Source organism: Dipteris shenzhenensis, chromosome 1 (assembly GCF_047967505.1).
Source record: "Dipteris shenzhenensis isolate YYH24624 ecotype China chromosome 1, Dip_SZ_1.0, whole genome shotgun sequence".
Classification (NCBI taxonomy): domain Eukaryota; kingdom Viridiplantae; phylum Streptophyta; class Polypodiopsida; order Gleicheniales; family Dipteridaceae; genus Dipteris; species Dipteris shenzhenensis.
The window spans coordinates 55,081,531-55,107,971 of NC_141596.1; the positions used below are offsets into that span (position 1 = coordinate 55,081,531).

General features: G+C 44.7%; 1 protein-coding gene across 7 annotated transcripts; it reads right to left on the reverse strand.

Annotated features, from left to right (window-relative positions):
- Positions 1 to 161: 161 nt before the first annotated feature.
- LOC147906056 (uncharacterized) lies at positions 162 to 26,027 on the reverse strand. Of its 7 annotated transcripts, none has more exons than XM_087376351.1 (14): positions 25,225 to 26,027; positions 24,975 to 25,010; positions 24,822 to 24,845; positions 15,898 to 15,982; positions 15,696 to 15,769; positions 15,471 to 15,601; positions 2,799 to 3,294; positions 2,555 to 2,593; positions 2,313 to 2,452; positions 1,755 to 2,219; positions 1,504 to 1,568; positions 1,329 to 1,347; positions 555 to 639; positions 162 to 342 (listed from the first exon to the last, which is right to left on the reverse strand). In XM_087376351.1, exons 1-13 carry the CDS (start codon positions 25,247 to 25,249, stop codon positions 613 to 615), a joined length of 1,626 nt encoding a protein of 541 aa, XP_087232477.1. In that variant the 5' UTR covers positions 25,250 to 26,027; the 3' UTR covers positions 162 to 342; positions 555 to 612. The 7 variants fall into 7 exon arrangements, with proteins under 7 accessions (XP_087232477.1, XP_087232470.1, XP_087232462.1 ...); XM_087376344.1 differs by having other exon boundaries at positions 2,313 to 2,455; XM_087376336.1 differs by having other exon boundaries at positions 2,555 to 2,650.
- Positions 26,028 to 26,441: the final 414 nt, after the last annotated feature.

Here is a 26,441-nt window from a genome sequence, read left to right on the forward strand (position 1 = left end):
AGGTTGCAGCACATTGGCTTACACAGATTAGACGTTCGTGTTGCTATCAAAATTGAAACCTACAGCAAGAACATGAAATTTGGGCAAATCCAATCAAAGGTCTTTGAAAAAAAAAAAATCCCAATCAATGGAAAAACTCTTTACACAAAAATATTGTGTACGTGATAGATTCCAATGGAAAATTTCCCGCTACAGAACATCCATGACCTGAAATCAGGAGATGTATGATGTCAACAACCCCTCTTTTAGCCTTGATAAAATACCCTGTGATATTCTAGATTACAGTTCCCTTTTGAGGCTTTGTCACTGCATCTAGCCCAAATGATTCGCTAAGTTCTCCTCCTGTCAAAAAAGTAGGTACAGCTCCAGGTTGTGAGTAGATTGCTAGTCAGGTGAAGACACACCTCTCTGCTCTTCATTTTTCAAAGCAAAAATGCACACATACTGAGTTAGGATGGACTCAGCCAAACCGAGCAGCCATGAATGAGTGTCTTATGAAAACTCATGGGACCTCTTTAAAAATTCCATGCATATATAGAGCTATTGTAAATCACCTGTGGTAGAGCTTCATGCAGGAGCCTAAATCTCCACACACTTCTAGAGAATGATCAATTATTTCCTCTTTTTCACTTGAGATTTCTGCAATAGACGAATTCAAAGGAAATTACCTATAAATATCAAAAAACATACAGAAATACAGCACACACAATAAACCAATGAAGTCGTTCTTGTTGTCTGAATACAAAGTTCAAGCTCAGATAGTGCACATGAAGTTAAATTTCAGAATAAAAGAGGCACATTAAGGAAATAGACTATAAATTCAGCCGTTCCTCAATGTGAAGAACCTAGTGTTTGGCAAGTACCTAAAGCATCTTTAACGTTTCTAATCCTTTTGCAGGTACCTAAAGCGTCTCTAGCGTTCTAATCTTTCATGTTTAAAGTCCGCGACCGGAACCAACCATGGTTCGTTGCTCTTCTCTTAAAATCCTATCTTATGAATGTAGCCCAGCATGTGCTTTAGAAAGCGTTGACACAATATTTTTTAATACCAAACGGCAAAGTAAATGCAAAAAAAATGAAAGCAACATGCAAACAAATCCCAAACCAAGACTTACCTTGCTAAAACATTCAACAAGAGGGTGTGTGCTTTTGTTGAAAGCCTTGGCAAGGTCTTCACTTTAACCCAATAAAAGAAATCCAAGGATGCTACGACCCCTCTTAAACTCAATTGGCCAAAGAAATCAGGTATTTACCATCTACATGGAAATGCATGAGGAGGATCTACAAGCGATGTGATGCATAAGGAGAATCTACAGGTGATGTGATACCTGTGTGATGCTTGCTCTCCTATCAGCGAGCCATATTTCATGTATCAAAAGGCATACTAAAAATCAGCATTTAAACACTCCATCATGTGCTATATAAATAGACTCAAAATAAATCATACTTCAGCGTCTGCCATTATGGTTGCAGATTAACAAGCAACAGGTTGGGCATATGCACCTTCTGCTTGAATTAGCACCCCATATAATAACTCCAACAGCAACCATTACGACTCCACCAAGAACCTACAAAAGGGAATTTAAAATGTTTAACTATAAGGAGCCGTACCATATTACAGTTAGAATAATTTCACCGACTGTTACTAAATGAGATCACCATCAAGGAATGCTGTGAGGTTCAATTCAAATTGAAACAATGATGCCTGAAACGGTTTTTCTACTCAAAAGAATATTATAGAGCTGATTGATTACCTGTTTTGCAACATCCAAAATACCCAATGAGCTCAAGTTCCTGTTCTCTTTTCCTTCCAAGTATGCATTATATTCTTCACCCTTAAACTGCTCTGAAGGTTTAAACACAAGATCAGGGTCCGTACTTTCGACATTGTGTGAACACTTTACAGAACTATCTGGAACTAAATCCTGCTGTAGCCCATATATGCTTGGATCTCTTTCAACAATTTTGCTGTCCCTGACTGCAACTTCTTTCAAATGCCTGTCCACATCTGCAGTGATTTTTGGGAGCCCTACAGAACCATCTGCTCTATCCCCTTGTTTTCTACTGGTTACATTGTTTAAACTTCCCCTTTCCTCCTCTAAGGGTTTTGTGTCACCTTCCAGATTCCTACTTGCATACTGCTTCATACGCTCTGCAGACTTCTGCCCCAAAAGCTTAACACCTTGTGATGGAAATGTTTGGTGTACAGGACCAGCATTCTGCATTCGCAAAACTGAACACCATTTAATCAATCATGAAGAACTTGAAAGATATTGAATCTGAAACAATTTTCTAGAAAGTAAGTTTGCTACCTTTGAGAAAGATTTCTCATAAGCCTTGACCTTGTCTTTTACAGTGTTTGGACTAAATCTGCTGTTGGACATTTGTATTGATTCAATGTGGCAATCCATGCTCTCTTCTATAGGGACCGTACTCACAGTGGATGCAACCTCTGCTGGAAGGTGAACCAATGGTGTCAGTGAGATTGAAGAGCCTTTTGAGACTTGTGGAGTCAAACTGTTACAGTCCAGTGATCCATCATGGATTCCCACACCTATTGAAGCAGCTGCAACAGAGGTCTTATTTCCATGTTCTGCACCATTGGATGCAGTAGATGAATATATGGAAGATACAACAAAATCATGTGTAACTGCAAGAGCAGAATCTTTTTAGTGCAATCTAAGAATCTGTTTCAATTGACTGCAAAAATTGCTTTGATGGTGCTGTTTTAACTAAATATTCTTCTATGAAGCCCCAGATTGGAAAGAACGCAACAATTCTCTAAAAACCAATGGTACCTGCCGTGGTAATGTCCTCCCTTTTCAAGTCAGGGCCTTCTGTTAAATTTCCAGCATCTGTCGTATCTGCAATAAGATGACCGCTTGAAAGTCTGCCAGTAAACTTTATGGTATTCTTTTTGTCACTAAAGGCATACTGTGCTATCTCAGAAGAATCTCTTCTTAACGGAAATGACAATGAATCCTCTGGTTTATCTTCATTCGTATCAGAGCAAACGAGAGTTCCAGGCGTTTCCTGTGTTAGGGCATTTACAGATCCCTCCATCATTTTTGAGTCCAAATTAGGACCTGGTGAGTTTACACTGTCCACCTCGTCTTTCTTTTCATCACCTAACATTGATTCTCTGATAGGGCTCAGAAGTGCCTCAGTTCTCCCTGTCATTGTTTGAATTGGTGCAGAAGAGCCTGTTCCATTTTCTCCTGCCAATTGAAATGACTGATCATTACCAAACAGCTTTGAGATTTCTTGCTCTCTTCTTTTCAAAGCCGCTGCCCTCTGCACACAAAAGATCCTTCATTGCTTCTTACCCATTAAATGATCACTGATGCTTTACTTCTTTCTTGCGCTCAAGTAATTTTAACAAAAGGAACTGTCCACAAGCTTATTCGTAAAGGCAACAGCTTAATACAGTTATTAAAAGACAGCCCAAGCCCTGAGTGGATTATATAAAGCTAATCAGATAATATATTTCTGGACCAAAACCAACATCTGCAAAACCAAATTTTCTGCATATACATAAAATTTGACTGTAGCTGCTCATGAAAATAGTATTTCAAAGCCTATGGATACCAATAGATTCATCTTTCATGATAGCATTTTGTATAGAATTCATCCATAGCAGAATGACATCTTAAGAAGTTACAACCTACAAACTATTGCATATTCAAAGCTCTAAACATTTAGCCTAACCACTTCTCATGAATTTTTTATGTGAGATATACAAGCAAGGTCGTGCATGCATACTAGTAGTTTAATCTATTTTGTAATAATGCTTGCAGGCCATGTCAGAAGATTTAAATCCCAAAACCAAAAGCTTCCAGCTCTTTTCTCATGGCACTCTTTGTCATCCTGCTTCAACATGTATCCACTTGCTTGGTAATATTTCTTTTTGTTTTTCGATAGTATGCTTATTAAGAAATGAAATGTTTTCCTACTGTTCAGTTACAGTCAATGGGGACTAGGTCTAGCATTTGAGGGTGGACCCCCTTGCTTGGGGTTATGGGCATTAGTGACCCACAAGAGTGATGGCCTCTCTTTGAGAGGGACATCTAGAAACCACACCCCACCTGAGTACCCAAGCATGGGACCGATCAAATGCACAGATTGCATACTGACCTAGGAACCATTCAAGAGAATGCTCCTTGAGCTTTGGGTGTGGGCCTCGCAGCATGCCAAGAGTAATGGAGATACAAGATAAGACGACAAACAAATGAGCTCAGTATGGCTCAATTATGACCTTAGAGTATGTCAGTAGATAGTCCATGCTGTTAGAAACCCGTGGGTGCGATCATAATGGAATTCTGACAACTTAGAAATTTTAGGGTTTTTGGGAGTGACACGTGGCAGACTGCCACATGGAATCTGAGCTGGCAGGTCAGTCCACCTGTCCCGCACATGTGGCAGCATGCATGGCAAGTGGCAGGGCATGCAGGCCAAGTGCCTGGCCCCAAATTTGGTAGATTTGGAATAGGCTGTGGGCTGTCCTCTTTGGGACTGCAGCCCACTAAAAATCTGGGGCAAGTGTCCACCTTCCACTCTGTGCCGGGGGGGGGGGGTGAGCCTATAAAAGAAGGCCTCTCCCCTTCATTCTGTACATGAAAAAAATCGTCACTTTTCTTCTCCCTCCTTTTGGTTGATGCAGCAGAACCTCTCCAGGTCCTTGGGTGCAGCCAGCTTCTCCCCAATCCATTCTCTCACCTCAGCAGCACTTTCTCTCTCTAAAGCAGCACACTCTCTCTCTACAGTTCCATCCCCTCCTCTCCAGAAATCTGCCCCCTCTCACCTCTTCTGAAACAGAAGCAACATCCTCACTCCTTCTCCTAGCCTGGAGCAGCCACAGCCCCTTTCTCTCTCCTGCTGCAGTATTTCTCTCTCTACTGCAGAATTTCTCTCTCTACTGTTCCAGCCCCTTCCCCTTGCAGAAATCTGCCTTTCTCTGCACCTCTGGAACAGCAGCAGCTCCTCTCTTACATCCCCTCCCTTGGGATCAGCATTGGCACTCTCTCTCTACAGCTATCACTCCATGAAAGCTTTCTCTCTCTAGCTTACAAGCTGTTTTTCTGAGCTGTTCTCATTCCAGCCCCATTTTCACACTCTCCTCACCCAAGGGAGCTTTAGAGGCATCAAGGACTTCATCTACAAAAGGATCAAGTCACGAAGGGAGTCTGTATGGTCAAGTTTATCTCATTTACAGCACTATTTCATGTTGTTTCTACTATCTTTCTAAAAACTAGTGCTTGCCACTAATGTTGGATGTAAGTGGTGATTGTTGCAGGCTTCTTCCTTGTGGATTGGGCAAGCCAAGAGTTGAAACCTGAGCTTGGAGTCCTCCTTTCTGTTGTCTACCTTGTACATATGCTCTTGAGTCTTGTATCTAGGTCCTAGGCTTTCACTGAGTTCATCAGTTTGGAAGGTGCATTGCACCTTGGTCTTGTATCTCCATTTTCAAGAATAGAGTGAGCCTGGATAAGGGGGGGGGGCCGTCTTGGCCCCTCAATCATATTGCAATTTCCAATGATGTCACTTTTGTGTTTAAGCTGTATAAGTCTTAATTTCAGCTTAATTGCAATCACCTAAGTTCAAGTATATGTGTTTGGCAACTCGCAATCATTTCATTCAAACGCCTCTGCAAAATCCGTTGTCCGAATTGATAGAAAGCACCGAGTAGTTTACATTGGTATTAGAGCTTAGGCAGTGGTCCTGTACTCTGTGCTTTCTCTTGTTGAGTCTCTCCTTCATTGAGTCACCTTGTCATCATGGCAGCCAATGGACCTGACCGTCCTCCTAACCTGCATGAGTTGAGTGCTCTCTTGTCAAACATTGTTCAACAGGTTTAAGTGCTGGAAAGCAACCAAGCAGAAACTCATGACCCAAGACCCCAATCCCAAGGAAGAGGCCGTGCGGACAACACCAACTCCAACAAGGAGGGAAGATCATCCTCTTCTTCCCCTCCTCGAGGTAGATGGCGTAATCGGAGTCCATCTCCTTCGAGACGTCCACGGAGACGAAGGTATACAAAGCATACGGTACCTCTTGGAGACAAGCTCTTCAAGTTTACCAAGTACAAGGGAGAGGACAAGCCCGAGATCTTGCTGGCCTGGATTCGAGACCTCGAGTATTTCTTTGAGGGGGACGAGTACGAAGACAAGGCAAAGATCCGGTTTGCCGTCCTGCACATGCAAGACTGTGCTTCACTCTGGTGGGCAGCTATGGTCGACACTAGACAACAAGCCCACACCTGGAAGCGCTTCAAGAAGAACTTGATGAGGCACTTCCTGCCTAAGGAGTTTAAGAGAGATACAATGGTGCAGTGGCACATCCTCCGCCAACGCCAAGAAGAGGAAGTCAACGAGTATGTTGATCGTTTTTGGGATACTTTGTTAAAAGTTCAAGCATTCAGTGGGAAGGATAAAAAAGAGCAGCAAAGAAGTTCTTTGCTGGCCTACAGTATGTTGTTCAACATGAGGTGGACATTGCCGCTCCTACTTCTCTCGAAGACATCACCAACATCGCCTTGAAGGTGGAGAAGAAGCAGTAAGCGGAACGGCAGCAGCAACAAGCGGAAGTCCTAGGGAACCTCTTCCAGGGAACAAAAGGGTAACGAGACAGCAAAGGACGCACCAAAAGAGCAATAGTCAGCCAGCCAACCTCCTCCGAAGAAAGCAGCCCGCACTTTCAGCTCATTGTCTCCACAACAAAAGCAAAAGCATTACTCCGAAGGGCGGTGCTTCAAGTGTGGCGAGCCAGGCCACAACTTCTACGAATGCCCTCAAGCTGCCAAAAACAGCAGCAACAAAGAAGCAGCCCCCAAAAAGCCAGCTTTGGTGGTTAACAAGGTAGAAGCACCTCCAGAAAAGGGAGCTGCAAACGACACCCATAGTTTGTTGAAAACATGGGGTTAGGTAAAGGATCACTCCGCTTTGTTTTTGTTAGATAGCGGAGCTACTCACTATTTTATTTCTCATGAGATGGCACATAACTTGGGGATAGCCCTAGAGGATAAAGGAGAAGCCTTGGAGGCAACTGCAGCCTTCAAGAACCAAGAAGAGAAGGTTGTACCCCATCATCGGCAAGCTTCGAGTACACATCCAGGGGTACTTGGATCATCTACCCTTCATGGTGGCACCACTTCAAGGATCGGATGTAATTCTCGGCATGCCCTGGCATAAGCAAGTCAACCCCCGAATCGATTATGTGAAGAATATTCTAACCCTCCAACATAAGGGTAGAGATGTGAGCATTATAGCGGGAGTTTCAGGAAACACCATTCCTATGGTAAGTCATGCACGATCTCCCAATTTGCTTAAGAAAGGAGTATGTTCTTTTCTAGTGTTTGTACGCAATAAGCAACCAAGTGAAGAAAAGTCAGATCCTCTCACAAAAGAAAGATTAGATTTCCTTCAAGAATTCTCTAGTTGCTTCTCTCAAGAACTTCCTAGTCACCTCCAATCTGAGAGACTAGAAGATCACAAAATTGACATAGTTCCAAGGTCTTCACCTCCAAATAGACCCCCATATAGAGTTAGTCAATCCCAGCAGGATGAAATCTTCAAGCAAGTCCAAGAACTCTTGGACAAGCAATTGATCCAACCCAATAGTTCTCCCTTCTGCGCTCCTGTCTTACTAGTCCAAAGGAAGGATAAAACCTTCAGGATGTGCAAGACTATAGAGCCTTAAACAAACAGACGGTTAAGAAGTGTTTCCCGATTCCTCGTATAGACGATATCTTTGATCGTTTAGGAGGATTTGAAATTTTCAGTCGCATAGATCTTAAGAGTGGCTACCATCAGGTATGAGTTGTACCTGAGGACATTCATAAAACAGCCTTCCGAACCACATTTGGGCTGTATGAATATATGGTAATGCCATTTGGCCTTACCAATGCCCCAGCCACGTTCAATCGGCTGATGAAACAGTTGTTCAGGAACTATAGATAGTTCACTGCCGTCTTCTTTGATGACATCCCCATTTTCAGCAAGAATGAGGAAGAGCATAAGGAGCATCTAAAGATTGTATTTCAAATCTTAGCTGAAAATGCTCTTCACATCAATGAGAAGAAAAGTAAGTTCTTTCTACCTGAGATTCACTATCTTGGTCACATTATCTCACGAGAAGGTGTCTGTATGGACCCAGCCAAGATACAGACAATTGAAGGGTGGCCTGACCTGAAGAATGCCCATGAGGTAAGGTCTTTTCTAGGCCTATGCTCATATTACCGAAGGTTTATTTGGCATTTTGCTGAACTTGCAGCCCTTCTACATGATCTCACTAAGAAAAATCTGAAGTTCAGATGGACCCAAAAAGAAAAGGACTCTTTTAATGCTCTAAAGCATGCCCTGACTACAGCTCCTGTACTTATCATTCCCGACTTCAGGAAACCATTCCTAGTAGCAGTTGATGCTAGTGGTGATTGCCTTGGGGCTTCTCTTACCCAGGATGGTGATGCTATGGCCTTTGAAAGCCAACGGCTAAGAGATGCTGAACTTCAATATGATATCTATGAAAAAGAACTCTTAGTTGTAATTCATGCTCTCAAACTTCACTATCTTTTAGGGATAGATTTTCTTGTAAAAACTGATCATGAAAGTCTTAAAAATTTTCTAACCCAACCTCTGATGAGAGAGAGACATATGAAATGGTCTATCCTTCTGCAATCATTTCATCTTCATATACAATATACTCTTGGAAAAGAGAATGTAGTGGCTGATGCCCTTTCTCGTAGACCACGGCTTCACCATGTTTCAGCTCCCTATCATGATGAGCTAACAGCCCTCAAAGAATTCTATGAGGGAGATGCTGATTTTGCTCAGCCATGGGCACATCTGAAAGATGGAGGCACCCATCAGCCTACCACATCAGGGATGGCTATTTATTCATGGAGAACAAACTATGTATCACAAAGCAGCTTAGATCTAAAAAGATGGAGGAAAGCCATAACCCACCCTATGCTGGTCATAGGGGTATTGTGGCCACTTTTTCAGCCATGGATAAATTTTTCTACTGGCCTGACATGAAAAAGGACACTTCTGCCTACATTTCAGCTTGTCTCGCACGTCAAAAAGCTAAGTATGAGAGAGGAAAACCCAAGGGTTTACTTCAGCCCCTACCCATTCCTGAGAGACCATGGGAACACATCACCATGGACTTCATTACAGGAATTCCCAGGACCAATCAAAATCATGACATGATTTGGGTGATAGTAGATCGATTCAGCAAGCAAGCCCACTTCATTCCTTGTAGAAAGAATCTCAAGGCACCTGAAGCTGCCCATGTATTTATTAGACACATCTGTAGGCACCACGGCATGCCCAAGCCTATAGTATCAGATAGAGACTCAAAGTTCACTAGGAACTTCTAGCAGGCTTTGTTTGAGAACCTTGGAACTCTTCTAAGTTTCTCCTCAGCTTTTCATCCTCAAACGGATGGCCAAACTAAAGTTATGAATAGTACACTCTTGGATTTGCTGAAATTTTAGTGCATGACCAGCAAATCTTTTGGGAGAAATTCCTTCCTCTTGTGGAGTTTGCTTATAATAACACAATTCATTCCTCCATTGGAAAAGCTCCTTTCGAAATTGTAAATGGTAGATCTGTAGCAACTCCACTCATGCAAACAAAAGAAAAAATCTTTGCTGCTGATCAATTCGTGGAGGATTATGACTCTGCTTATGCCACGGTTCGAGCAACCATTCAAAAGGCACAAAAGAAACAAAGAGCAGCTACAAATAAAAGACGAAGGGCGTTTGCAGTGAAAGAAGGCCAATGGGTCTTATTGAAATTTGAGAAAGCCCGGTTAAAAACCAAAGTGAGCAAAAAGCGCATCTACTTCAAGCTATCCTTTCGATATTATGGTCCTTTTCAGGTGTTGCAGGTTATAAATGATGTCTTAGTCCGATTGAGACTTCCAGAGCATTGGAAGATCCACAATGTCTTCCACGTAAGCTTGGTGAAACCCTTCATTGGGGAATCACCTCAAAAGCCCACATTGGACGATGCACCTCAAGTAGAGGACAATGAAATATCCCAGAGTAGATTATTCTACATAACTTCACTACAAGCCGTCGAGGCACGACTCGCAAGATGTATCTTTTGAAGTTCAGAGGGCCCCCATCCACTGATGCCCAATGGGTGGACAGAGCTACATTTCAGGAGTGTCTTGAAATCCTGGATGCTTATGAGGAAGCATTTCAGTTGAGGACAACCGAATGAAAGACGAAGGGAATGTCATCTTGCTTCAACAACATGTATCCACTTGCTTGGTAATATTTCTTTTTGTTTTTCAATAGTATGCTTATTAAGAAATGAAATGTTTTCCTACTGTTCAGTTACGGTCAATGGGGACTAGGTCTAGCATTTGAGGGTGGACCCCCTTGCTTGGGGTTATGGGCATTAGTGACCCACAAGAGTGATGGCCTCTCTTTGAGAGGGACATCCCTACCTGAGTACCCAAGCATGGGACCAATCAAATGCACAGATTGCATACTAACCTAGGAACCATTCAAGAGAATGTTCCCTGAGCTTTGGGTGTGGGCCTTGCAGCATGCCAAGAGTAATGGAGATACAAGATAAGACGACAAACAAATGAGCTCAGTATGGCTCAATTATGACCTTAGAGTACGTCAATAGATAGTCCAAGCTGTTAGGAACCCGTGGGTGCGATCAGAATTGAATTCTAACAACTTAGAAATTTTAGGGTTTTTGGGAGTGACACGTGGCAGACTGCCACATGGAATCTGAGCTGGCAGGTCAGTCCACCTGTCCCGCACATGTGGCAGCATGCATGGCAGGTGGCAGGGCATGTAGGCCAAGTGTCTGGCCCCAAATCTGGTAGATTTGGAGCAGGTTGTGGGCTGTCCTCTTTGGGACTGTAGCCCACCAAAAATCTAGGACAAGTGTCCACCTTCCACTCTGGGCCTGGGGGGGGGGGTGAGCCTATAAAAGAAGGCCTCTCCCCTTCATTCTGTACATGAAAAAAATCGTCACTTTTCTTCTCCCTCCTTTTGGTTGATGCAGCAGAACCTCTCCAGGTCCTTGGGTGCAGCCAGCTTCTCCCCAGGCCATTCTCTCACCTCAGCAGCACTTTCTCTCTCTACAGCAGCACACTCTCTCTCTACAGTTCCAACCCCTCCTCTCCAGAAATCTGCCCCCTCTCAGCTCTTTTGGAACAGCAGCAGCATCCTCTCTCCTTCTCCTAGCCTGGAGCAGCCACAACCCCTTTCTCTCTCCTGCTGTAGTCTTTCCCTCTCTACTGCAAAATTTCTCTCTCTACTGTTCCAGCCCCTTCCCCTTTCAGAAATCTGCCTTTCTCTGCACCTCTGGAACAGCAGCAGCTACTCTCTTACATCCCCTCCCTTGGGATCAGCTTTGGCATTGTCTCTTTACAGCTATCACTCCATTAAGGCTTTCTCTCTCTAGCCTATAGGCTGTTTTTCTGAGCTGTTCTCATTCCAGCCCCATTTCCACACTCTCCTCACCCAAGGGAGCTTCAGAGGCATCAAGGACTTCATCTACAAAAGGGTCAAGTCACGAAGGGAGTCTGTATGGTCAAGTTTATCTCATTTACAACACTATTTCATGTTGTTTCTACTATCTTTCTAAAAACTAGTGCTTGCCACTAATGTTGGATGTAAGTGGTGATTGTTGCAGGCTTCTTCCTTGTGGATTGGGCAAGCCAAGAGTTGAAACCTGAGTTTGGAGTCCTCCTTTCTGTTGTCTACCTTGTACATATGCTCTTGAGTCTTGTATCTAGGTCCTAGGCTTTCACTAAGTTCATCAGTTTGGAAGGTGCATTGCACCTTGGTCTTGTATCTCCATTTTCAAGAATAGAGTGAGCCTGGATAAGGAGGGGGCCCTGTCTTGGCCTTTCAATCATATTGCAATTTCCAATGATGTCACTTTGTGTTTAAGCTGTATAAGTCTTAAATTTTGCTTAATTGCAATCTCTTAAGTTCAAGTATATGTGATTGGCAACTCGCAATCATTTCATTCAAACGCCTCTGCAAAATCCGTTGTCTGAATTGATAGAAAGCACCGAGTAGTTTACACTCTTGAGTCTTGGTGTTGTACCACGGGCTCCAAACTCCGAGACCTTGGTATCGAGGATGTAGCTAAAGATAGCCCACTTTGTCATCAATTGAGACAAACAACGTAATCTCCTACCAATTGATATGCACAAAGTGATTACTCCTCACAAGTCACGGGCGATGGCACTCAGTTAATCCACCCAAGCAATCTCTGTGATAACAAGCTCGATTACAATTCTCACGTTAATTCACCTGCATACTGTACACAAAGTGCACAACTACCTAGATGGTTCTACATGCCACATGTCACATAGGGCCATCCTTTGGTACACCATTTACCCCTCTCTTGGAGTACCATTTAATTCCATTTGCCCCTTGGCAATTACACATTTCGGTGCACCTAGGGCCCTGACCTTAGAACATCTAGTCAGTGCCAATTCGCCCTCACCAAGGACCTTGATATTGATTCCTTTAACCACATACTTGAAGCGCTAGAAAATAAAATACAACACTTGGTCCTCTAAAGGAAAATGCCCATCAACCCTTCCGACGTCATGTTATCTGCTTGAGTATAACATTCCTTCCCTCTTCAGGCATCAGCGTCCATGATGATAAAATATGGGAATGCTCTCCAAATCTAGTACACGGATTCCCAAGTGCCTTAGATAGAGGTAGACCATGCCATGCAACCAACACCGTGGGTATCTTCCGATTGCGTACTTGCGTTGTTCCTTGGTCCAGGATTCTTATTGGTTTGTGTCTTGCATTATCCTCTACCTCCGGAAACAAGACAACACCCTCGATTAGTGAGTCACCTGGATGCTAAAACTTCTTCAAACGAGAAACATGAAACATGAACCACTGAGTGCACCTTACATCCCTGTGGTAATTCCAACTTATAGGCTACCTTGCCTATTCTTTTAAGAATTAACCACATCCCACAATACCGGTGTGATAGCTTAGCACACTCTCCTGCAGTCAAATACTTGGAGTGTGAAGGAATTCTGAGAAAAACTTTTTCTCGTTCCTTAAATTCTCTAACAGATCTATTTTCATCCGCATATGCCTTGGCTCTATCCATAGCTTGGTAGATGTTAGCTCAGGCAAGTGCTAGCATCTCTCGCATGACCACATAGTTCACGACACTAGGCACTTTTTGAGGTATTCCAACCGTAGTTGGATTTGCTGGTCTATAACCATAGTTTATGCTCGAATGGACTCATTCTTGTAGAGGATTATTGCAGGCAAATTCTAACAGTGACAACCACTTGTCCCACGTATGTTGCCTCAATGAAACATATGCTCTAAGCATATCCTCTAAAGTTTGGTTGACTATTTCCGTCTGACCATTCATTTTTTGATTATCCCCACTACTCATTCCCAACTCAGTTCTTAGTGCCTCAAACACAACAGTCTAAAAATGACTGGTAAATCTAACGGCCCTATCTGACACTATGGATCTGGGTAATCCATGCAAGACGATCAACCACCACAAGTATAGAATCATATCCACCTTGTGTCATAGGTAGACCTACTATAAAGTCCATGGAAATGCTCTCCCACCTACCTAGTGGTATTTCCAAGGGCTATAAAAGTCAGGGTGGCTTCATCCGCTCTGCCTTACTCACTTGACACGAAAAACAATGTGTCATATACTCATGAAAATGTTTTTTCATTTTTGGCCAAAAGTCAGCTTCTTCAGTAAAACTTAACCTATAGGGGAGCCTATTTACAGGTTTTGCCCCCAAGATAAGTTCAATCTTATGCTAAGCATTCCACTCTAGAGGTTCTGCCCCCGGGATAAGTTCAATCTTATGTTGAGCATTCCGCTCTGGAGGTAACCCATAAGGCAACTCATCCCTAAAACAGTCAGAGAACTCCTCTGCAATTTGATCAGCCAATTGGCCAACTCCTCATCTTAGGTAACATCAGTGCTAGCCGATGGACCATCAATCGGCTCTACCGATGCTGTACAAAGAGACAAAAACTCCTCTTGAGTTTTTCAAACTTCCATTATGGACATTAATGGTCCTTGAGGAAAATCCTTTTCACCTCGCAAAACATACATCACATCGTTCATCTTGAACTAATAAATGTGCTTTTTCCAATATAGATAGCATGGATGATATATATATATATATTTATTTATTTATTTATTTTTATTTTTAAGAAACTTCTATTAAGTATTAAAGAAAACTGTTAGAGCAAGCTCCATACGGGAATACGTGATACACCATGCAATGCATGAAAAGCTCAAGAGCCAAAAAGAAAGGATTGGGACTGATAGTGCCATCTCAATCCGGTAGCAACCTCCGAGAAAAAAGGAGAACCCCTCCAAACTTGAAGAAATACAGTCCTCCTAGAAGAGGCTGCCTGTGAAGGGCCCTGCATGCTAGCCCATATGGCTATCAAAGTGTGAACCGTGTCACTCCAAATACCCGTGAACACCTGTGATGGGTGTATCTAGGTGTCATCCAAGGCCTTTGTGCATCTGGCTCTCCAAATGTGCCAAGAGGAAATGCTAGCCAAAATCTCCCAAGAGGTGTCCACTGAAACATGTGAAGCTCTGAAAGGAATATGTGGTACATCATGAAGAGAGCAGGGCTCTATCACTTGTCGGCGGATCGAGAGTGCCCAAGAAGAAGGCTCACCCTCATAAAACACCTGGGACCCAGTAAGGGATAACCATGCGACCGAGCCCCAAGTCATGAAGAAAGGGAAAGTATGAAAAATGCTGAGTATCCGAGCAACTCCTTTCCAAACAATTCTCACTTGATTGCAGTCCCAAAGGCAATGTCGTACTGACTCCTCTGCAGACATAAATGATATTTGACATTCCAAGCACGCGAAAAGCCTTGGGAGAAACTTCATTCAAGCTCCTCCTGAGAAGATACACTGTGGTGCTCACCAGATTTGCCATAATGAACTGGGCAGATCTCAAAACTGAACATCCCAAGTGACAGAGTACACCAGAAGAACACTCCTAAATGTATCAGTTCTCAACGTCAATGGAGGAATACATGCATGAAAGGAATTGTGATATGCATGTAATCCAGTTCCAAAAACTTGACAGGCATTTATGGTGGTATAGTTGATAGGAATGAAAATGAAGCCTCATGATGGTAGAAGAGATTGTTGAAGCGGCCAAAATATTAAATCTCTCTCAGAAAACAGCAATTGATGCCAAAAAGCCCACCTAAATTTTGATTAATGCGAATTTTTTTTAAATCTTACAATTCACATGCAATTTCATACTACATGAAACGGAGGAGAAACAAAAACTTGTAAAATACATGGTTACACCTGTGAATGTATATTTTCTGTCTACATCCGCTTGAAGTTGGTCATTTAAGGTCAAGGAGGAAGAACAGGTGCATGTCTTAGCTGCATGAAGTTCATTGTAAAGACCAAGGTTGAATTACAGTATTACCATTACTTCAATTCTCCGACGCTCTTCCTCTGTAAGTAGAAAGCTGAGCCTCAAGTGGATACTTCCCCCCCCGTGCATAATGAGAACCTCATCCCAGAAACCCTTCTCCACTATAGATGGAGTGTCTATTTCTGCAAGGGCCAAGACGAGATTGAGCCATACTAGAGGCATGTACATGCAAATTTGAAGTGAAAAAATGTGGAATCCAAACTGAAACACTCTTACCATTCTTAGATATTTCTTCCCCATCGCAACCAACAAGCACCACCACAAGATTATCCCTGAGGTTAAGCACAGGACTGCAAAACTTTTGATGTAAGCAACAAATGCTGCCAAGAAAATACGTGGCAGCCCATAAATTAAGAAAGTAAAAAAGTGTGAACATTGCATAAAGCAAAATGCAACAAAGCAAAGTATTCACACTCACAATGTAAAATTTGAATTCCACAGAGTTGTTTTGCCACTTTCAGCTACGCTTGTATCTGTCTGGAACTCCCTTTTCCCAACAGAGACTACAAGTGACAATCATGTAAGTCAAGCTAAGGCACTAAAGAGCTTACTCTAAGACAGACATGAAGCTAAAGCGTGATTCAGTGCAACAGAAAGGTAATTCCCAGTGGAAAAAAGAGAAGGGACACTCAGAATAGTAAGTCTCTTACAGACATTTCAAAGAACTCACAGCACAGCCAAAGCAGCATGCTCATTTTTCGAAGGATGACAAAGCCTTGTCTTTGTAGAGGTGAAGGGGGGTGCCTCTACATCTGGCACTATCGATTGCAAGGTGGAGCCCCATGTGCCCTGTCTTATGCTTCTACTTCAGACAGGGAACAGCTCAATTTCTACTCAGGACAAGGTCTATGACTCGTGATACTTGACACTGCCTCAAGACACACAAGACTCATAGAAAAGTGTTGTTTAAAATATCATAGATAGGTAGCAAATGATGCTTCTCATAACATCATGGGAGCACAATTTTTTCCCACATGTTTGAAAACTAGAAAAAGTTGGTAAGTACATGATGCTCAGTATGTTCTAGTATTTAAAAAGCATCTGATTTCAAATTCCTTCTGTACCATATGACTAGCGCATGTTGGTTGAACTTCAAGATGGAAATTGAAGATTTAAAGATGCCACTGAGGGATATGCAATGGCAGCCACTTGTACATGTAAAGGGGGGCTATACAAGCTTGATGCTAAGGCCATAGTACAGGATGCTTTTGAGTTTGGGCATATTAATTGCAAAGTCTTTCTTTCTTCTATGATCATGCAAAGATTGAGAAAATGCAAAAAATAAATCAATTCAATTTGGATTCATAAGAAGGACGGGTTCTTCAAAGGCTACACCATGTTCCTTTTTCAAAAGATGGCTTAGTACAAGCCAGATAAAAAATTGCAGCTTGTGCATGGTAATGTATTTGGACCCATGAATACTCCTACCTACGGAGAAGTTCAACAAATAAAATTCAGTGTTTTGTATTTCCTTGAGTTCAAAGTCTTGGCTGAATACCACATGGGCTGCAAACTCAAAACACTCAGAAGTGATAGAAGAGGAGGGAATATGTAAAATGTTTTCAAGGCATATTTGAAACAGAATGGAATTCGGCATTAGAGGTTGGTACACAACACTCCATGACCGACTGGTGTTGCTGAAAGAGACAAACAGGACACTCCTGGAATAACCTAGCATATGCTTAAGCACAAGGGAGCATGCGAGGCTGCAATTATAGTCACATATCACCAATGCATGGGTGGATCTCACTCTATAAGCCCAAGGTCAGTCACTTAACACTGTTTGGATCGGCAGCATACAATTTGGCTTTATAAAAACACATTTCAAACCTTGATGACACAGACGCGAATGTAATTTGTAGATGTAGTAGTGAATATAAGAGTTTCAGACTCTCAAAACCCACTCCTGAGAAATGGCCTGAGTTAACAGTGATAATGAAGCATTCAATGATGTGATGTCAGTGGAGCTTGCTGCTGCTCCCCGCTCCTCCTGCTGCCCTTCCTCCTTCCTGCTCCCCTCCTTGCTGCCCCCTCCCTCCCCTCCTTGCTGCCTCCTCCCTCCCCTCCCCCCTACCTGCTGCTCCTCCCCCCGCCTCCCCTCCCTCTCTCCCCTTCCCTACCCCCCGCGCTGCTGCAGCCCCTACCCCCACGCTGCTGCCAGCCCCTCCCCTGCACGCTGCTGCAGCCCCTCCCCTCCGCGCTGTTGCCCGCGCAGCCCCCCCTCCCCCGCGCTGCTGCCCCTGCGTGCCCCCCCCGCGCTGCTGCCTGCACAGCCCCCCTGCCGCCCCGCCCCCCCCCGTGCTGTTTCTTCGCTCCCCCCCCCCCCTCCTCCACTCCTCCTCTCTTCTCCCCTCCCCTCCTCTCCCCTCCTCCTCTCCTCCTCCTAGCCCCTTCCCTTCCCCTCTCCCTCTTGCTGCCCTCCCTTTCTCCTTTCTGACTCCTCCCCCTCATTCATTCTCCCTCCTTGCTCAATCTTCTCTCTCCCTCCCTCCTTTCACCCTCTCCCTTCATTAGGTGTACCCCCTATTTTTTGGGGGTCTCCTAGGCTTCAGGAAAGCAGACGGAGTTTCTTTGTGTTTGAGTCGGCCTTTCCCACCTCGATTGATGAATGGGTACCCATTCAGTCAATCCGTTACCGCACACACCGGCCACGAGAACCGTCACTTTCTCAAAAGATGAGCTGCAGCAGTTGCAAAAGGATTTGGAGCATGAGTGTTCCATGACTCTCTTCGCACGCATCTTTGGCTCCCACCCCTCCAGATCACAAGCTAGAGATTGGATGCTTGCGGCGCTTCCTCAGGAGCTTGCTCCCCACCTTAAGGATGTACGTTTGTTAGGACGAGGTTTCTTTCAAGTGTGCCTAGATTCCCCGGACATCACGAGAGACTTGCTATAGACTGGGTTTCTCTTTCTAGGCTATAGTAGGATTTTTATTTCCCTTTCAATTGGGCCTTGACCCAGTTGAAGAGGACAAGCACGGAGTTTCCGTCTTCATCAAGTTCCCTGGTCTACCTTCAGTTTATCACTGGCTTCTTTCAATTATTGGCAAGAGGTTTGGTGTGGTAGCAGAGATCCCCCCTCTTCCTGGCAAGCCTTCGTCGGCTGCAAAGGCGGTCAGGATGGATGGGGTACCCAGGGTTAGGGTCATTGTCGAGGACCCTAACATTTCAGCTGACCACATCATGCTACAACGACCCGATGGGTCATTCTTTCACCAAAGATTTGAGGTTACAGGTCGTCAGGACCAGTGCAGGATTTGCAAATCCTCCGGGCACTTCGCCAGAGATTGCCCAAAGAAAAAGAAGAGGCCAAAAAAGCAACCAGCTCATACTAGGTTACGACAGAGATTAGGAGTAGGACCTAGCGCTCCACAGGCACCGCCTCAGACACAGGGCTCCCCCTCCTCCTAGGGCTGCTCGAGTCCCTCCTGCACACCGCACTACCTCTGGCCCCCGGTGGGTTCCAGTCGCAGTTAGGCCCTCTACTTCAGATCATACTTCCGCCGCTCCGGAGACTATCCCTCAGGAGCCTCAGGAGGCTACAGCCGTGGAGCCTATTGTTCAGGAGTCTTCTTCCGCTCCACCACAGGATCAAGTTGTGCCTCCTTCAACAACCCAAGTTGTTGGCACCTCATCCACAACACTTCTTGATCAGGACGCAACACAGGTGCCTCCTTCTGTTGACAGAGGGAAAGGGGTCTTACATTCTCTCAATGCTTCGGTAGGAATCCTTCGGACCCCTTCCCCGGGACTGGCTCAACGGAATTCCTTTTCCGATCTTGAGGACCTTTCTGACCTCCCAGATGATGATTTTGTACCCTCCACTTTCGAAGAGCCAGTTATCGGCATCCCCTTTGAGAGATCCTTCTCTCTCTCACTAGTGGACTTTCCTCCCCTTGGATCTCGTGTGTATGGCAGGAGGTCAGCTCCGGTAGAGGGTTCTTTTTCTGCCACCAGGTCGGGTAAGGTATTCCAACCCGCTTCCTCCCACCGATGAAGATAGCCAGTTGGAATATACAGGGGTTGGGCGGCATCCCTTATCACCGTTGTAGACAGCTGATAAGGAATCAGCTTCATCCAAGTGTGTTAGGTGGTTCCTTAGACATTCTTTTTCTACAGGAACACAAACTGGATGCCAGAGATTGCTCCAAGTCAGGTAAGCTGCTTTCAGGCCAGACGTTTTGGCTTCCTGCCTTGGGAACCAGAGGAGGTACTTGCATATCAGCCTCAAACTCTATCCTCCCTCTAGTCATTGGACACGGTACCATCACCCCTCCAGGGCCCAGTGGATTTTGCTTATGGTTAGGCTGGTTTCCTCAACCTCTACACTCCGAACAACAGAGGGGACCGTGTTCTTTTTTGGAGAGAGTTGCTCTCATGGGCTGACATTGCATATTCTTGGATTATTGGAGGTGACTTCAACATGGTTGAGGCACCATCAGATAAGAAAGGGGGAAGAGAAGGTGGTATTCACTCCCTTGAGAGAGCAGCTTGGGATGCCTTCTTGTTCAAATTCAGTGGCAGAGATGTTTGGTTAGATGATGCATTTCATATTCAGTCTCAGTCACTCTTGTTTTCATGGTAGGGTGTAGATGCCTATCCATGCTCGGATTGACAGATTCTATGTGGATGACTGGGCTCTTGATAGAGGGGGGGACAGTTTGCATTGCACCTGGCGTTTCCACCTCCGACCATTTTCCGGTAGTTTTGTCCATCTCAGAACCCCATCTGAGAGGAAAATCTTCCAGTATCAAGATCCCCGATGCCTTATACACAGATGATACTCTAACAAAGGCAATCTTGGAGATCTGGGTTTCTCACATGCAGGGGGGGGGGCCGCATCTTCACATGTGGCCACAGCACTTGCCAATATCAACGACTTTTATCATTCTGTCGCTAGTACAAGGCGAGGTGAGGTACTAAAGGCGGGAGATCAGTATCCGCCGGCAGTTGACAGCCCTGCAGAGGGAGGAGCAGAAACGACCCTCAGATGCTTGGATCCAAGAGCGCCTTGCTACAGCAAGGGCTCACTTGCAGACATTGCTAGATCAGAGAGCAGAGTATGCCTTCCATGCACGGGAGTCTTTTTGGATACAAATGGGAGGGAGAGTCAATAAACACTTTTTCTCTACACTTGGTCCTAGACATAGTAGAGAGAGTGTCAGGCAGCTTATTGACTCTGACGGGGTTTTACACTCTTATCCGGATACCGTCATGCACTTAGCGACAGATTTTTATGCCTCTCTTCTTTCTGCAGACCCTGACACACATGCCAGAGATGTGGATAGAGATGCGGTTTTGCAGCGTTTACCTGTGTTGGTCACACCAGAGATGATATGCTCACTTGATGCACGATTTATCAACACAAAATTCAGGACTGCTCTCTCCGCCCTTCATAAGGGCCTGGTTCAGATGGTCTTACTCCATCTTTTTTTATAGCCTTTTGGGATATGATAGGTGATCATATTACTTTAGCCCTGCAGGGCATTTGGGACTTGGGTGAGATGCTTGACTCACTCACCGAGGGACTTATACACCTTATCCCGAAAGGTGGCAACATGAATTTTGTATCACATTGGAGACCCATCACTCTTTTGGGCACTCTATACAAAATTCTTGCCAAGGCGATCAACATCAGATTGCAGCCCCTTCTTCCAGACCTCATCCATTTTTGTGCATGGCAGGAGCATTTTCGATAACATCTTTTCCTTTTGGGAAGCCTCAAAGTGGGCTATGCAGAGCAGGCAGAGGCTGGCAATTCTACTCTTGGACTTTGAGAAAGCCTATGACAGAGTAGATTGGGATTTTCTTGAGGGCACTCTTCTACGATTCGGATTTTCAAATGCATAGATTAGAGGGGTGGCCTCCCTTTACAGATCCGCCCACAGCCAGGTTTTGATTGGAGGGGTAAGAGGTGATAGTTTTCAGATTTCCACATCAGTCCGTCAAGGATGCCCTTTAGCCCCCTTCCTTTTTCTTTTTGTGGCTGAAGCTATGAGTATCTTTCTTAGATCTCAGGCTGGTTTATATGGGCTGAGATTGCCCTTGAGACGGGAGCAGGAGCTTCTGGACTGTGAGTTGGCTGATGACACTGCCGTTTTTATTGAGGCCTCCTCGCAGTCACTGGATGCTTTCCAGACAGCCTTGGATATCTTTTGCTCAGCTGCAGGAGCACACATTAACTGGCATAAATCCTTTGGCTTTTGGATCAGCGATGAGGACACTCCAGGCTAAGGAGTTGACATTGGCTTCTCCTGGATTCAGAGGGGTATTCCTATCAGATATTTGGGATGCCAGGTAGGGTTGGGCATCTCTCGAGCACAACAGTACTGGAGAGCATAAGGAAAAAGCTTCTCTTCTGGAGCTCAGCCAAACTTGACCTTGCATCTAGAGTTGTGGTAGTGAACCAGGTTCTCTTGGCCACTGCCTGGTTTGTGTGTTCATGCTAGTGCCGGTCTAGAGAGTGCATCACTCAGCTCATTAGACCAATCAGAAATTTTTTATGGAGTGGACTGGATGGCATGGCAGATGTTGCAGCGAGGGTAGCCTGGGAGAACATTATTCTCCCTACATGTGAAGTAGGCCTTAGTATCATTGACCCGGACCTGCAATGCAGGGCATTGCTTTGTAAGGTGGTGGTGAGCCTGGGCAAGAACCTTGGAAGGACTACTTTTTTAGACGCATTCACGCTTGCACACCTACCTTGGGAGATGATTGGGTGGACGGCCCTCGCTGGATTTTTACTTCCACCCCTCTCAGATCTCCTGCATCTCCTCTCATCCTGAAAGCTTGGGGTAGCTTCAGGAATACACTTCGCAGGGTTCCGCCCTTTACCCTCGAAGAGATTGATAGGCAACTGGTCATTTGGAATGACAGTATTCTTGATGAGCATGGCACACCACTAGGCACTTCGCATTACATGCAGTGGTCTAGATGGGAGAGAGGCCCCGCCTTCATAGTAGGCACTTGGAAAGCATTTATCAGGCTACCTGAGGATTAGAGACTACAGTCCGTGAGTCACCTCAGAGGGGTAGCACGCAGATTCAGCAGATAGATGCAGCCATCCCCGTGGACTGGACAGTTGATATGCCTATTACTTCTGCCACTTGGATGCGAGCTTTCTCAAGGACAGTAGTTCCTCTTCAGGTGATCGCTCTTCGAGGTGTTGGGGAGGATGCACTTGTCTTTGACGTTGGGGATGGGGGTATACTTTCTAGATCCACGGATGATATTCTTCTAGAGGTTGCCTTTCAGCCTGTCAGGATTGCTGGCTTTGTGGATCATGGAGCGGGCTTGCAGTGGTATTTAGACCCCAACCCTCTGCTCTTGGCCTTGGGATCCTGGAGATTGTGGTTATATGGAGGTGCACCTATCAGGTGCTTACAGTGGGACCCAGGAGAGTGGGAGTGGGCACCGAGAGAGGGGGATTCCCTTCTTTTGTTTCACAGTTGGTAATGCCAGGAGATTTCAGTTGAGCAGTAGGGGCTGGATTCCCTCCAGAGCCCCCCATTGGGACAGCTTCTTCATCACAGCAGATTTGAGTAGGAACTTCTTGAGGAGGCTCTGGAAATCCCTTAGAAATAGAAAGATCACTCTTTTCTTTTGGCTTTCTATTCACGGAGGGATTGTAGTGAACCTGTGGAGATCATGATTTGGGGCTGACCCTACTTGCCCTCGTTGTCATTTTGTAGAGGAGTCAGTGCGACATTGCCTTTGCGACTGCAGTCAGGCGAGGACTGTTTGGAAAGGGGTTGCTCGGATACTCAGCATTTTTCATACCTCCCCTTTCTTCATGACTTGGGGCTCGGTCGCCTAGTTACTGGGCCCCAGGTGTTTTATGAGGGTGAGCCTTCTTCTTGGACACTCTCGGTCCGCGGGCAGGTGATAGAGACCTGCTCTCTTCAGGATGTACCATTTACTCCCTTTAGAGCTTCTCATGCTTCAGTGGACACTTCCTGGGAGATTCTCGCTAGCATTTCCTCTTGGCACATCTGGAGAGCCAGATGTACAGAGGCCCTGGATGGCACCCAGATACACCCTTCACAGGTGTTCATGGGTATTTGGACTGACACGGTTCATACTTTGATAGCCATTTGGGCTAGCATGCAGGGCCCTTCATGGGCAGCCTCTTCTAGGAGGACTGTATTCCTATGAGTTTGGAGGGGTTCTCCCTTTTTCTCGGAGGGTTCTACAGGATTGAGATGGCTCTATCAGCCCCAATCCTTTCTTTTTGGCTTTTGAGCTTTTCATGCATTGCATGGTGTATCCCGTATGGAGCTTGCTCTAACAGTTTTCTTTAATACTTAATAGAAGTCTCTTTTTGCACCAAAAAAAACCCACTCCTAGACACATCATCATCATCAATCAGGATGTTGTCTTTGAAAGGGTGAGGGCATTGCAGCACACTCACACCACATGATGGTAAGACTCGTTGGGAAAATGTGATTGAACTTGAGCCTGCTGAGTAGCGATACGTTGAGGGACATGCTCTGCATTGTTGCATAATGGACAGCCTCCTCTTGCTTCACAAGATACACCTATTAGGCAGCTTAAGTTGGACTGTTTGAAGAGAGGAGATACTAAAGTCATTCATGAAAGCAATACATAGCCTTCTTTAGGCAGGATCAAGGCAGCCAGCAAGCATGCCAATGCTGAGGTCAATTATGCACATCAATGAACACCTTCATGGACGCTTCCGTTAAGCATCAAACATGATCAGGATGTACAAATTGTTATCATGGCAAAATGCCATGGAATCTGACCACACCCTAGTCTCATCTGGCTGACATGGAACCATTGCGGGCCATAGATGCATAAAATGCCTACTGTAATGCACTCCTAAATGTGACTAAATAGGCACAGAGCTGCACCAATTATGCATATTTTTGGTTGTCCGTCATCCTGACGCTTCAGCGCATGCATGGGTGTGCCTATAAGTTAATGTATCCATTGTCCTATGGTCCTGGGGACTCTTCAATAGTGAACTTCATTGCATAGTCTGAAGCAAAGCACTAATATGTGTTTCCTAGAAACCAGCTTCAAGACTGTCTATGTCACCACTACGCTATATAACATTGTGAATTGGCTATTCACATAATTGTGTCCAACAATGTTTTTATGAACTATGGAGCTATGGTTTTTGTTATATATCGCTTTAAGGAGCAGAGGTGTTCTATAACGGTTGCCATTGCGAGCACAACATGCTAAAGATAAAGCAACTGACAAGATGCACATAGAATGCTTTCAATAAAGACTTGCTTCAAAGTTAAATTTGATTTTGAAGTGCAAAAGAACATTCAACGTGACAAAGAGACCTGACTCTTGGGGAGACCTATTTGATTACCTTTAACGGACACGTATTTGCCATCTGCATTGGAGCCCAAGCCACAGTCAGTGGTAAAATAAAGTTTGTGAATGAGAGCTTGATTCATACAACACCCAAAACTGTTCAACTTGACCAGAAGAAAAAATGATTACAATCCCATTGATTACTCACCAGTGGCTGCTGTAGGCAAATCAAAGGCCTCCAGAACTGCGTATTCAATAACCATGGACCCCATGTCAAACAAGAACTGTTGTTGTGAAATTAGATTGTATTTTCTACTGTTTCAAAAAATGCACAACATTGCAGGGCGGTCGATCTTAATGGTGCGATTAGTGAAGTGTCTATGATGGATGAATTACAGGGGAACTTGAAATAGGCCGATACAGGATCACAAACAGCCAATTGTGAACTGGAGTCGCACCTGAAACTTGAATGTTCCCTGGCATGGTGGCCTTTTGATCTTATGCGCGCTGCTCCAATTTCCCCGGAATGTTGATCGGCCCCTCTGCGTTACTACAAATACTAAACTGACTGGGTGCCCAATTACTCGCTGCGGCTCGACTATGCTACGAAAAATTGTGTCGATGATAGAATAATTTGCCAGCTATTACAAATCATTCCTTTCATTGAGTAAGAAAGTAGCATGGGAGTGTCCACAGGTGGCCGTCCGGAGCATTAGCTAAGAGAAAGGGAGCGAAAGGGCCACGCTTGGGCTCTACCCATTTGCTAGGCTGCTATGATGGAGAAACCCAATGGCCAGAAAGAGACAGATGTGTTAGGGAGGGCCGAAAAGCAGAGGCAGGGTCCTGGGCTCTGGAGTTCTCCAGAGAAGGCAAGCAGACGCAAGCGCACAAGAAATGCAAGCCTCAAGAACCAGATAAACAATGAGGCAGGAAGCCAATTGCAGAGACAACAAAGGACCCACATTTATGGGATCGTGGGATAATGCTTTCAGATAAAGGGTTAAAGCGTCTTTGCAAGGTTTTGATCAGAGTCCAAACATCAATCACTGATCACTGCAGCTCCCCTTCCCTTCCATAGCCATCCCTGAGGATGATCACCAAATTGATGAGAATTTTCTGTCAATTCAAATGTTTAAAGTTTAGATAATCTCTCGGAAACAGCTCCTATTTTGATGCTACCGTGTCTCCCTCATCAATGATCTCTCACTTCCTGTCCAAACTCCAGATCTTTGAATCAACATTTATATGAGGCAAGCTGAATATTAATCCACCTCCCTGACTCGCTCTTCTATTTCAAATTTACAGCGCAACGATTCTCAATTTGTTTTGAGTGCATACAGTCCCTCCGAATTATACATACACTTTGGTCACCCTTCTTTTTTGTCACCTTGTAAGTTGTTGGTATTCAAAGTTCCTCGCATGGGTCATTACTATATGGTGTTGGCCAAATTCGAATGTTAGATTTGGCCAAGACTACCATCTCTCCCTTCATGAGGATCCGCATTTAGAAAGTTTTATCGCAAAAAAAACGATCTGCATTTGCTAAGCATTTGTGCATCCATTCTAAATTAGATCCATTTAATCCTCATTTAAACCCACTAAGATCCAGTTTTTTAAAAAAGTTCCATAAGTGCATTTTAATTGGATGAGTCTGTTCCCTTAGTTTGAAAACAAG